The sequence below is a fragment of the Xenopus laevis genome, chromosome 5L, assembly GCF_017654675.1.
Source record: "Xenopus laevis strain J_2021 chromosome 5L, Xenopus_laevis_v10.1, whole genome shotgun sequence".
NCBI lineage: Eukaryota > Metazoa > Chordata > Amphibia > Anura > Pipidae > Xenopus > Xenopus laevis.
Genome location: NC_054379.1, coordinates 153,567,670 through 153,580,734, shown reverse-complemented (window position 1 = coordinate 153,580,734; position 13,065 = coordinate 153,567,670). Strand labels below are relative to the sequence as shown.

Below are 13,065 nucleotides of genomic sequence, written 5' to 3'. Positions count from 1 at the left end.
GGGGGTACACATGCCTAGCAGAGATGTGGAGAGAACAATATATAAATTTGGGTATTTTTACATACGCCTGGTTAAGCACCTCCCCCCCCATCAGGAACTGCTCTGCTCCAATGTTTTACTCTTCTCTTGATACCCCTGCACTGCATGTTGGCCACATAAAACACTTTGGCCTTGCTTATTGGCTGCCTGAAATCCCTCCCCCTATATTCATTGGATGAAAGAATAGGGATTTTGTGGCGTGTTTCCTAACATTGGAGATAAATAACACAGCAGAGAAGCAGTTCAGTTACATGCAATATTACATTTATTTATATTAGATTTACATCACAGTTATAAAAAACATTATATAAGTCCTTTTTAATTCTTCCTCGTAGTCTTCCCTGTGGTCACTGTCAATCCAGTGACTTTTCAGTTCTGGCTCTCAGTAATGTCTTTGGCAACAGCAGCAGCATTTTTTTCTATGTCCTTTGTGGCATCAGTCATTGGGAATGTATAGCCATCTCCTAAGCTGCTGAAGACTGGGAGGAACCAATATTTCTTTTCATCTCCAAACACTTGTCTCAGGTTCTTGCTCAAGCCCAAGTCATAACGTTCATTCCATGTGCCACTTTCACCCTCCCTAGAAGTGATATTATCTACAGCCCAATGGCAATGAATCCCTAACAATAGTAATAACATTACACAGCAGAGTGCGCTCAAGCTGAACAGCACAATGATCGGCACTTTGGATTGGGTGTTGGGCAGCTGATGAGTCCAGAATAGTATGGAGCCATAAAGTGACACTGCGCTAGTGAATAGGCACAATAGCAATGCATAAACCACGCACAGGAGGAAGGACTTGTAGTTCGAAAATCCCACACAGTTATTTAGAAAGACGCAGTGATGATCCAGTTTCAGTATACAGATGTCACACACTGGGCAATGGTGGCACCTCTCTGGCTTTAGCAGTTGGCATGTGTCACAGTACCTAAAAGCTCCTTTTGAGTCCTTAGTAGAAATAGGCAAGTCTTTAGCCATACGAACGAGGATCTCCTGCAGCACTTCTGGCTTTCTCTCACTCAGGTACCGCTGCTTGTCACACTCCGACAGACGGAATTTCGCCGGAGGGACAGCGGGAGGCGTCATAACAGTGCGGAGATAGGACCACACGCACAGGAGGAACAAAAGGTGGAAAATCACCAGGAAGGTCACCTTTGCCTCTAATAACTGTACAGTGAATATGCACAGCTCCACCACAAATATATAATAGCAGCCAGCCAGGAGGCTAATGAAAAGTACAAGCATGATCTTGCCGAATCTCCTTATGAAAGGACGATCTTCTGCATTTATCTCGTCTGTTTCTTCTTCATCATTCATATCTATCCGAATATCTTTCTCTTCCTTTGTCATTATTGTTTTTTGAAGTTAAAAATAAAAAGTAAAAAAAGTTCTGAAGTAACAAGAAAAAGTAAAAAATGTAAAAAGTGAAAAGACTGGAGTTCTGATGTTGCAGCAACAGCGCTCAGCAGTCTAATGATCAAACAGGTGAGAGCAACAGGCAGAGTCTCTTCTGTTTATGACATCATAATGGGATGTTTCTCAGCCAATGGCAAGCATATCATTAACCTTGACAACAAACAGTGTAACCATAGCAACCAACGGTCATTTCATTCCCACTATGGCTGCAGAGCAGCTTCACTTTCCATATTGTAACCGACCAACAGTGTTAGACAGTTAATGATCAGTAGTGATATTATAACTGAATGTTCAAACTACTATTGAAACATGGTGTTTTTTCCTTATCTGGAGTTCAAACAACTCTACTCAATATAGAGAGTTTGGTACAAGATGGATTCCTTGGAGGCTATTGCAATTTCCACACTAACACTTTGTCCGTTGCAACCGCAGTTATGCTGGAATTTTGAAATCCCACACTGTGTTCATGAGATGAAGTATTTGTAGTAAGTTATACACGAGTTACACATGAACTGGACCTGGGAAGCTTTGTCCAGCAGAATGAATTCAAGGGAGACTCAGACTTATTTAGAATGAATTTCTCCTTGTGAGTCAGACTCTTTGAAAGGCCATTTGTTTAGTATTTTTATATGAAGGTCTAGTTTTTATTTTCATGAAAACACAGGCTGAAAGATGTTTCATGGGCCAAATTAATTCTCTGGTTTCTAGTCTTTATACTGTGTATTTCCCTGTATGGAACCAAAATTTGTTGTGCTGTGTTACATCTAGAGAGGGAAACAATTAATTCATTAACTTGACTTTTCTCACTGGGGGGGTCATTTTATAATCTTGCTCTTCCCTGTCTGTTAGTATGGCAGACACATGTCCAGCATGTTTAACTTTTTGCTTAAATAAACCCTACCCAATATTTGATCCAGAGCAAGACAAAAATGTCTCTCGACACCAAAACAGCAATCAGAACAGTAATAATTGTGCTAAAATTCTTAGAAACAATAGCTTTGTATTTCATAAAAACTTTTTCATCTGGGGGGTGGGGGGTATTTATTAAAACTAAACTTTTTATTATAAAAAAAAATGTGACCAAACTCCCAAACTGGAATCCCCTTAATTTGCCTTTAATTCTTCTAGAAAAAGTCAGTGAGAAAAAACATGGTGACAAAATCATGCACCAGTTTGAAACAAATTCAACTAGTTGTTTGAAAGTGAACAACCCCTTTAAGTCTTTCATCCCTCTAACCAGTTTAGTTGCACTTAGTCTCTGCACTCTCTCCAGCTCATTTACTGTATATCCCTCTTAAGGACTGGAGTCCAAAACTGCACTGCATACTCCAGATGAGGCCTCACCAGGGACCTATAAAGAGGCATAATTATGTTTTCATCCCTTGAGTTAATGCCTTTTTTTATGAAAGACAGAACTTTATTTGCTTTAGTAGCCACAGAATGACACTGCCCAGAATTAGACAACTTGTTATCTACAAAGACCCCTAGATCCTTCTCATTTAAGGAAACTCCCAACACATTGCCATTTAGTGTATAACTTGCATTTATATTATTTTTGCCAAAGTGCATAACCTGCATTTATCATTGAACCTCATTTTCCAGTTTGCTGCCCAGTTTTCCAGTTTAGACAAATCACTTTGCAAAGTGGCAACATCCTGCATGGAACCTATAGTTCTGCACAATTTAGTATCATCTGCAAAAATAGAAAGAGTACTTTCAATGCCCACCTCCAGGTCATTAATAAACAAGTTGAAAAGCAAGGGACCAAGTACAGAGCCCTGTGGTACTCCACTAACAACACTGGTCCAATTAGAAAATGTTCCATTTACCACCACTCTTTGTAGTCTATCTTTTAGCCAGTTCTCTATCCAGGTACAAATACTATGTTCCAGGCCAACATTCCTTAATTTAACCAGTAACCTTTTGTGTGGCACTGTATCAAATGCTTTAGCAAAGTCTAAGTAAATCACATCCACTGCCATCCCAGAATTGAGGTCCCTGCTTACCTTCTCATAAAGAGAAATTAAGTAAGTCTGGCAAGATCTATTACACCGGCACACAGGAATTGTAGTAGCAGGGCAAGCCCTTGCAATTTTATTATGCAGTAGCACTACTGCATAATAAAATTGCAAGGGCTTGCCCTGCTACTACAATTCCTGTGTGCCGGTGAAATTCTTCTTACCCTTGTTGTGAGGCTGCCGATTCCTCTATCACTGGGCACCAGGATAAGAACCTTTGGGAGTGTGTGGTGTGCGGCTTCTCCATATTCTATAAGATCTATTACACATAAAACCATGCTGACACACACTCATAGTATTACGATTTGCTGCGAAGTCCAGTATCTTATCCTTTATTAACCTCTATTAACCCTTCGAAGAGTTTTCCTACCACTGATGTCAGACTAACTGGCCTATAGTTTTGAGACTGAGAATGGGATTCCTTTTTGCACAGTGGCACCACATTAGCAATTCACCAGTTTCTCTGCACCATGCCAGACCTCAATGAATCCTATAAAATTAAGTTTTTTTTCCTTGAAAAATTCCACCCATGTGAGCGTCATGATTCTGGTGCAGGCATCCATGTGACACACATGCTCATAATGAGCACTTCATGTTATGTGCATATGTGTGATGTCATACATGTATGTGACATCACAAGCATACACATAGCAGTGCATTAGCGCTGGCGTTTTCTTATTATAGTAGACGGCAGGCAGGGGGAACACTTTGCAATATAGACAGCACCAAACAGGAATTTTCTTAAAAAGCCTTTATTTGAAGGGCTTTATTCAGACGAAATACAGCAATGTTTCAGGCTTACATTAGCCTTTACTCATTAGCCTTTCCTCATTAGCCTGAATTTCGGCTCTTGGTGGCAGCCTGGGACGTGCACCAAAAAAGACTTTTTATGGAGGGTGAGTGCTGACTTCTTATCCTGGGCAGGCAGGGGGAAGGCAGTTCGGGGAGATTGTCGCCCCGCAGCAGAGGAGATAAGTCACCCGGCAAATAAATCTCCCGAAATCAGCCTGTGTGCTTGAACCCTTAAGTTGGCCTTTCTTTTGTGAAGGGTTTGCCTTCCTGTGGATCAATTACAGAGATTTTTTTGAACATCAACTTGGTGGACCTGTGTCTCTTTTGATCTCACAAATGATATCAATACCATTATTTTCTTGCCCATTAGGTTTCCCATAAATTTGCAGATCCAAACGAAAAAGATACTTGAATCCTTTCCCTTTCAAAACTCATCTCTGTAACATCTCAGCCTCGTAAAAATAAAGACAAATAAAGATCAGAAAACACTTTTTTGTTTTGCAGGTTCCTGTAAACCATGCGTCATATTGAGTTTAACAATAGGTATTTTCAAATTTTCGTTGCAGGAAGCTATCACCTCATAACGTCTTCTTCTTAAATAGTTTATGGATCCTTTGAAATCATAAAACTAGTATCTGTTTATCCTTAATAAGTGTCTCTTTCCTCAGAATTAACCCAAGCCCTTATCCCGGCTTTTTGATCTATTTCATTTTTTTTTTTTTAATCGGGATTCATTCGGCCAGACGTAATTTTTCACACATCTGACAAAAAAACACTCATCTCTGTCACATTCCTAGTCTGGAATAGAGCGTTCTTCTCGCAGCAAGTTCACAGTTGTTTACTGGGTTATCACATATGGTTTTGTGTATACGCATGATAAATACGAGGAAATCGTTGTGTAGCTGTGTTTTACTGTGTGCCAGAAAGAGAGTTGATGTAGGTGTGTAGATTGTGTAGTTAAAGGAGTGGTTCACCTTTAAAGGAGAATTCAACCCTAACGATAACAAAACCCCTATCCCCCTACCCTACATAGTGTTACCCTGGGCAAATGCCCCTAACGTTTTACATACCCCCCCGGTGCAGATTCAGACATTGGAGTTCACGGGCGCCATCTTCTTCTATTTGGAAATCTTCGGAATGAGACCGGCGTGGAGGTGCATGCGCAGTTTGAGCCATTTTCTGTTTAGCGACAACTAACAACTCGTTCGGAAGACTACCGAAGTGGCTGAAGATGGCACCTCTGAACTCTGATGCCTGAATCTGCACCGAGGGATAAGTAAACCGTTAGGGGCATTTGCCCAGTTAACAGGCTGGGGGGAGGGAAAGGGTCTATGTAGGGTAGGGGTATTTAAACCTTAAGGTTTAGTTCTCCTTTAAGATAACCTTTAGTATGTTATATAATGGCTAATTCTAAGCAACTTTTCAGTTGGTCTTCATTATGTATTTTTTATAGTTTTGAATTACTTGCTATCTTCTCTTTCCAGTTTTCAAATGGGGGCCACTGACCCCATCTTAAAACAAATGTTCTATAAGGCTAAAGATTTAGGGGGTTATTTACTAAACTCCGAACGCAAAAATCACGAATAATCCGTGATTTTTTTTAATATAAAATCAGACTTTTAAAAAATAACACATTTTTTTCGGGAATTTATTAAACCCCCGAGGATGGAAATGTCTTTATCTGAAAATCCAGCATCCCAGACCTGTCAAGGTTGCATACTGCGTATCTTGACAGCGCTATATAAATAAATGATGAAGATATAAGTCAATGGGAGAAGTCCCAATGATTTTTTGATGTGCGCTGGGTTTCAGGCAAAACCCGGAAGTTTTTGGAGTTTTCGTGTGAAAATTCCGAAAAAATCTTGAAAATCGTCAAAACCGGATGAAAAAGTCAGAAAAATTTGAGAAAATCAGAGTTTTTTCCAGCAAAGCAAATTTTCGGGAAAATGTAATAATAAATAACTGTAAAAAAACATGAGCGGATTTCATTTAATTGAGTTTGTAGCAGAAAATATTGAGATAAATTCGGACTTTGATAAATAAGTAGACGCATTCAGTTTTTTTCAATGGGGCTGTACTCGCACAGGCGCATGTAGGCGCCGAATGCAAGAAAAATGCAGCATGCTGCGCCTGTGTGAGTACAGCCCCATTGAAAAAAACTGAATGTGTCTACTCCTGCGATCCCCTGCAGCTGAACGCATAAAAACTGAACGCAGGGGAGCGCAGCTTCAAACGCTCGTCTGTAAGAGCCCTAACAATACAACATAGCAGGTACTCATTGTCATCCATATTGATAAACTGTGTGCAAGTTGTGATGCACACTACTCAGAAGGAACCTATGGGGCAAATTTACTAAAGGGCGAAGTGACTAACGCAGGTGAAAATTCGCCAGTGTGACGTCATTTCGGTACTTCGCTGATTTACTAACGATGCAGGTGTAACTTCGCTAGCGAAGGAGATATACTCTAGTGCTACATCGCTCCCTAACGCCTGGTGAATTTGCGCGAATGGATGTAATGTAGTAACATGGCAGTGGATGTGGATGGTGTGAAGAGAAGGTGGCTCTGAGAAGAGCGGAGAAGACGACCAGGAACGTATAGTGAGACAAGCAAAGAAATGTAATGAGGAGCAGAGGAATGAAGGGCTTTGAATGTTAGCAGAAGGGTTTTATATGCTATCCTTTGCTTAACAGGCAGCCACGCAGGATTTTAGTTGGGGTTGAGCAGGTTCCCTTTTAGGAGAGAGCAGAAGGATCCTGGTAGCAGAGTTTAAGATTGATTGGACGGGAGAGAGATGGGTGTCAGGAAGACCAGTCATGCCATCAATAGTAATGGTGAAAGGAAGAGAAGGGCTCAGTTTGGGAGGAAAGACCATGAGATCAGTCTTGGCCAAGTTGAGCTTGAGGTGGCGTTGGTTCATCCAGGAGGAGATAGCTACTAGGCTGTCTGCTATCTGGGTTTGAACATTAGGGGTTAGTGTTGGAGTGTCTAAATATATCTGAATGTCAGCATAGAGGTGATAATTAAGGCCAAATGAAGATATAAGGTCTCCTAAAGAGAGAGTGTACAAAGAGAACAACAGAAGACCAAGTACAGAACCTTGAGGCACCCCCACATTAAGATGAACAGGAGGAGAGGATTTGTTTACAAAAGTAACAGAGAAGGAGCGGTGAGAAAGGTAGGAGGAGAACCAGGATGCAGCTTGATCACAGATACCAATTGAATGGAGAACTTGCATTACAACAGAATGTTTAACAGTATCAAAAACAGAAGACAAGTCCAGGAGAATGAGAACAGAGTAATGCCCTTTGGCCTTAGCAGTCTGGAGATCATTTGCAACTCTACATAAGGCAGTCTCAGTGGAGTGTGCAGGTCGAAAGCCAGACTGGATAGGGTCAAGCAGATTATTGGAGCATAGAAAGTTAGTAATACGGGAAAAGACTAGACGTTCCAGAAGTTTAGAGGCTAGCGGTAAGAGAGAGACAGGACAGTAGTTAGACAAACAGGATGGGTCCAGTGTAGCCTTTTTCAGAATGGGCTTGACACAGGCCTGTTTGAATAATGAGGGGAAGGTAGCAGAAGTTAGTGAGGAATTGAATATATGAGTAAGTACTGAGGAGCTCACTGTTTTAATAGAGGTGATGGGATAGGATCAAGTGAGCAAGTTGTTGATGGAGAGGATAGGAGAAGTTTAGAGACTTCCAGCTCACATATTAAATCAAAAAAATAGAAATAGAAGCTTTAGGGGGAATGAGAATATTAGTATCTGAGGGGTGGGAAAATTAATTTGCTGGACTCTTTACAATTGGTGAAGAACTCCACCTATAAGACTTCTGCCCCCTCATTTTCTAACATAACCTCCTCCTTTATATAAGCTTTTAAATCCTGCCGAACATACAGACATACCCCTAATCCTTTTCTATTGCCTCTGTCCCTCCGAAACAAAGTATAGCCACTGATATTTACTGTCCAGTCATGTGACTCATTCAGCCAAGTTTCGGTAACACCAATCACATCATATTTTCCCTCCAGCACCAGCAGCTCCAGCTCTCACATTTTACCAGACTCCTTGCATTTGCAAACATACATTTAATACTGGTACAATATTGAACATATGGACTACGCAAATTCACTAAGATACGGATTTTAATGAGTGTTACCTCTGTGTGGGCCCCAAGGTACAGCACACATTACTAACCTTCCATCCCTCTACTTTCTGTACATTCTGTCCAACAATCCTGAATATGCAGGAGCTGCTAATGTAACATTCTGATCCTCGTGTACAAAATATAATTTACGATTGCTGCGTCTACTTGGGCAAAATATTTATTCCTATTTATGTTTATCTAACAATGAATGCCGTCACGCAAGAGTCACGGTGCATTACTGAAATCCCCTTCCTAGCTTTCCATAACATGCTCGTTCTACATTCGCTCAAAATCAAAGAATAATATTCACTTGGAGGCCGTACAAGCCCTGCTGTATTTCTGCTAATAATAACTTGGGCATGATTCTGTTTTTCTTGAACAAAATTACTCTCCCCCTTCCCATACACAAGACTAGAACCTCTGCCAAGGTGCTGGTGTATTGGGAAGCTGGAAACCGAAGAATGTTGTCAGTCTTGATTGAAAGAATAGCGTTTAGTGATATTTTCCCAGCAGCTGTTTCTGTTTCACTGTAATTTGTTCAGGATCTCCGTCAGAGCCCCCAAAGCTCACCTTCTGTCTCTAACGCTGGGAAAGGACTGGAAAAGGGAAGAATAGATGAGAACAGCTTGTACCTCCCCCAACAGTTAAATGGTTTATATTAGGGATGCACCGAAACCCAGGACTCTGTTCGGTATTCGCCCAGGATTCGTGCTTTTTCAGCAGGATTCGAATTCGGCCGATTCCTTCTGCCCGGCCGAACCGAATCCTAATTTGCATATGCAAATTAGGAGCGGGGAGGGAAATCACATGACTTTTTGTCACAAAACAAGGAAGAAAAAAATGTTTTTCCCTTCCCACCCCTAAACTGCATGTGCAAATTAGGATTCGGTTCGGCCGAATCTTTCGCAAAGGATTCGGGAGTTCAGCCGAATACAAAATTTGCAGTTTCAGCAATCTGGTTGCTATGTATGGAAAATCTTAGCTAGGAAGAAAGACTGGCCAAATTGGGGATGTTCACGCTGGAGAAGAGGCGCTTAAGGGGTGATATGATGACTATGTATAAATATATAAGGGGATCATATAATAATCTCTCTAATGCTTTATTTACCAGTAGGTCTTTCCAGCTGACACAAGGTCACCCATTCCGATTAGAAGAAAAGAGGTTCCGCCTAAATATTGGGAAGGGGTTTGTTACAGTGAGAGCTGTGAAGATATGGAATTCTCTCCCTGAATCAGTGGTACAGGCTGATAAATTAGATAGCTTTAAGAAGGGGTTGTTTGCCTTTGAGTTAACTGTTAGTATGATATAGAGAGTGAGATTTGCAATTTGCAAATGGTTTTCATTTTTTATTATTTGTGATTTTTGAGTTATTTAGCTTTTAATTCAGCAGCTCTCCAGTTTTAGGGGGTTATTTATCAAAGTCAGAATTTATCTCAATATTTTCTGAAAAAAACTCTGACCAAATCTGTACAGTTTTTTTGGGTTTGTTTATTAATACACTTTCCCTAAAAATCGTTTTTCTGGGAAAAAATTGTGAAAAATCAGATTTTCATGATTTTTTTTTTGGATTTTTCACCTGAAAACTCAGAATTTTGCCCGAAAACTCTGATAACTTTGGGGTGTTGCCAAAGACCCAGCACACATCAAAAAATCATTGGGACTTCTCCCATTGAATTATATGCAACCTCGACAGGTCTGAGATGCTGGATTTTTAGATTCTGACTTTTCCATCCTCAGGGTTTAATAAATTCAGAAAAATTTGTGATTTTTTTAAGGTGGTTATTTACTAATCTCCGACGGCAAAAATCGCAAAAAAAAATTGTGATTTTTTTTTTTATATAAAATCAGACTTTTAAAAAACTTTTAAAGAGTTTTTCAGAATTTATTAAACCCAGAGCAACGAAAAGTCCGAATCTGAAAATCGGCTAGGCAGAAGGATTCGGCCAAATCCAAATCCTGCTGAAAAAGGCAGAATCCTGGCCAAATTCGAGGCATCCCTACAAAAATCACAGATATTTTTGTTAAGAAATTGGCAACATGGGAGCTTTTTTTGTATTGAATAAGCAGCTGTAGCCTAGTGTATAGGAGCTCATCTACAAAATGATTTGATATCGCTCAGCTCAAAAGCATTACATAAAAAAAATTCTAGGAGATAACTTTATCATTTGTGGGTAGCGGCAAGAAACACCATTAACTTAAATGGTGTACATTCAAAAAATGTTGAAATTATTCACGCTTACCCTATTTTTTCGGTGAACTGGGTGTATATACCCCAGGTCTTACGCTTCTGGGTTTTCAGACTTTAAGCCATTAATGAATAACAAAAGTTAAAGGTAAGGAGTCACACTCACCGAATTCAACGAATGGTTGAAGTTTATTTCACAGATCACAGATACGTAATCATAGGCATAACATTCGGCATGTCAAACGGCTTTTTAAGCCACACAATCTGGAAATGACATATCCTATATTTTATACATATTCATTGGGGCAAATTCACTAAGATTCGTAGTTGCGCCAGCTCTCGCTTCGCCGCACTTCGCCAGGCGTATTTTCGCCATCGCTACGCAAATTCACTAAAATCCGAAGTTGCGCTCAGGGGAAGCGTAAGTCTTCGAAGTTGCACTAGCGTTAATTCGCCAAGCAAAGCGAAGTTACGCTAGCGATGCTTAATTTGCATATGGCGCCAAATTGAAGTTACAATGGAGGTATATGTAACATCACTACACAAGCCTGGGAAACCTTCAAAACAGCAATTAAAATTTTTAGGGGAGTTAGGAAATGTAGGGGGGAAGGAAGGTAGCCCCAAAAAATTTTTCGATCTTTTTCAGCCTATCACCCAAGTTTTTTGGGACTTAGAAAAATTTTTAACTTTTTTTGAAGCAATCCCTATCTACTCTGTTGCATTTCGCCTCTGCAAGTTCAGAAAAATGTGCGCGTCAGTGAATTTGCGTAGTTACATCCGTTGTGCAAATTCGCCAGGCGTAAGGGTGCGAAGTAACACTCTCGAATTTACGCCAGTGTCCGTTAGTGAATCGGCGAATTAATGAAAATGCGCTAACGCTAGCATTAGGCGCTTCGTCCTTTAGTGAATTTGCCCCTTATGTCTAACCGCTCAATTTCATTAAAAATTTTTTTATATATATATATATATATATATTTATATATATATATATATATATATATATATATATATATATATATATATATATATATATATATATATATATATATATATATATATAATTATAAAACCTAAAATACGGTCAAAAAAAATGATTCAAACTATCTGTACCAATAGAAAAGAATTCACTAATAATAAACCAGACATTTATATATTTTATGGATAGTCCATCGTGTAGGAGCTCATCTAATAATGTAGGGCACATGTGTAGCAGTACACTGAAAAAAAATGCCTGTGATTGGGCCCTCTCAATTTTTATTAGTTGCTCCAAAGCAGAAACAAAGTGGCACAAAAAAACTCCCATAGATTTTAATTTAGTTTGCTACAAAAATGTTGCGCAACAAAATATTTGTGACAAAAAAGTTTGGTGAATTTTTCAGCGAAACGCAACAGACTCGCTCATCACTAGCTGAAATACGAATAGGAGAGGCCTGCATAGAAAGATGAGTAATAAAAAGTAGCAATAACAATAAGGGGGTTATTTATGAGTTATATGAGGTTTTTAGACCTGGAATGAACTCACAATTCGAATGATTTCTAATTTAAGAAAGAACTCGAATGTATTAAACTCAAATCAGTGAATTTGGAATTGATCGAGTCTTCAGGAGGAAAAAACTAAAATTGATCAAATTGATCGAGTTTTTGAGTGAAACCCACCAAAAAAGAACTTGAACTTTAAGAAGGCTATTAACATCTTTAAATGGTTCATGGACCTCGACAGGTTTTAGATGGTGTATTTTCCGATTCAAGCTATTTCCAGAGTCGGGGATAATAAATCTAAAAAAAAAATGTTTTTTGTTTTTTTTAAGAACTGGAAAAATTCACGTTTTTTTAATCCTAAAAATTAGATTTCTGACTCATAAATACCTTTGAAACCTCGAAATTTTCATGGAAAAAACAACTCGACCTTTAAAAAATCTGCCCCTATATGTGTAGCCTTACAGACCATTTGTTTTTTTAAGATGGGGTCAGTCCAATTTGAAAGCTTGAAAGAGTCCAAAGAAAAAGGCAAATCATTTAAAAAAAATGAAGACCAATTGAAAAAGTTGCTTAGAACTAGCCATTCTATAACATACTAAAGGTTAACTTTAAGGTGAACAACCCCTTTAACAACAATTAGTAATAGATGAGTAATAAAAAGTAGCAATAAGAATAAGGGGGTTATTTATCAAAGGTCGAATTTTAGAGTTATGTGAGGTTTTTTTAGACCTCGAATGAACTCACAACTTGAATGGTTTCTAAGTTAAAAAAACCTTGAATGCAATAAACTGAAATCAGTGAATTTGGGGTTTACAACCTGAAAACTCAAATCGATCGAGTTTTCGGCAGAAATAAAAACGAATCGAGAGAAAACCCACCGAAAAAGAACTTGAACATTAAGGGGCAGATGTATTAAAGGTTGAATACTAAGGGTTAATTAACCCTCGATATTCGACTAGCGAATTAAAATCCTTCGAATATCGAAGTC

At 39.1% G+C, this 13,065-nt stretch overlaps 1 protein-coding gene across 1 annotated transcript; it reads right to left on the bottom strand.

The window, feature by feature from the left end:
- Positions 1 to 361: 361 nt before the first annotated feature.
- On the bottom strand, positions 362 to 2,085 carry LOC121393566 (palmitoyltransferase ZDHHC2-like). Its single transcript, XM_041562388.1, has one exon. The coding sequence runs from the start codon at positions 1,387 to 1,389 to the stop codon at positions 409 to 411; it is 981 nt and encodes a 326-aa protein (XP_041418322.1). The 5' UTR covers positions 1,390 to 2,085; the 3' UTR covers positions 362 to 408.
- Positions 2,086 to 13,065: the final 10,980 nt, after the last annotated feature.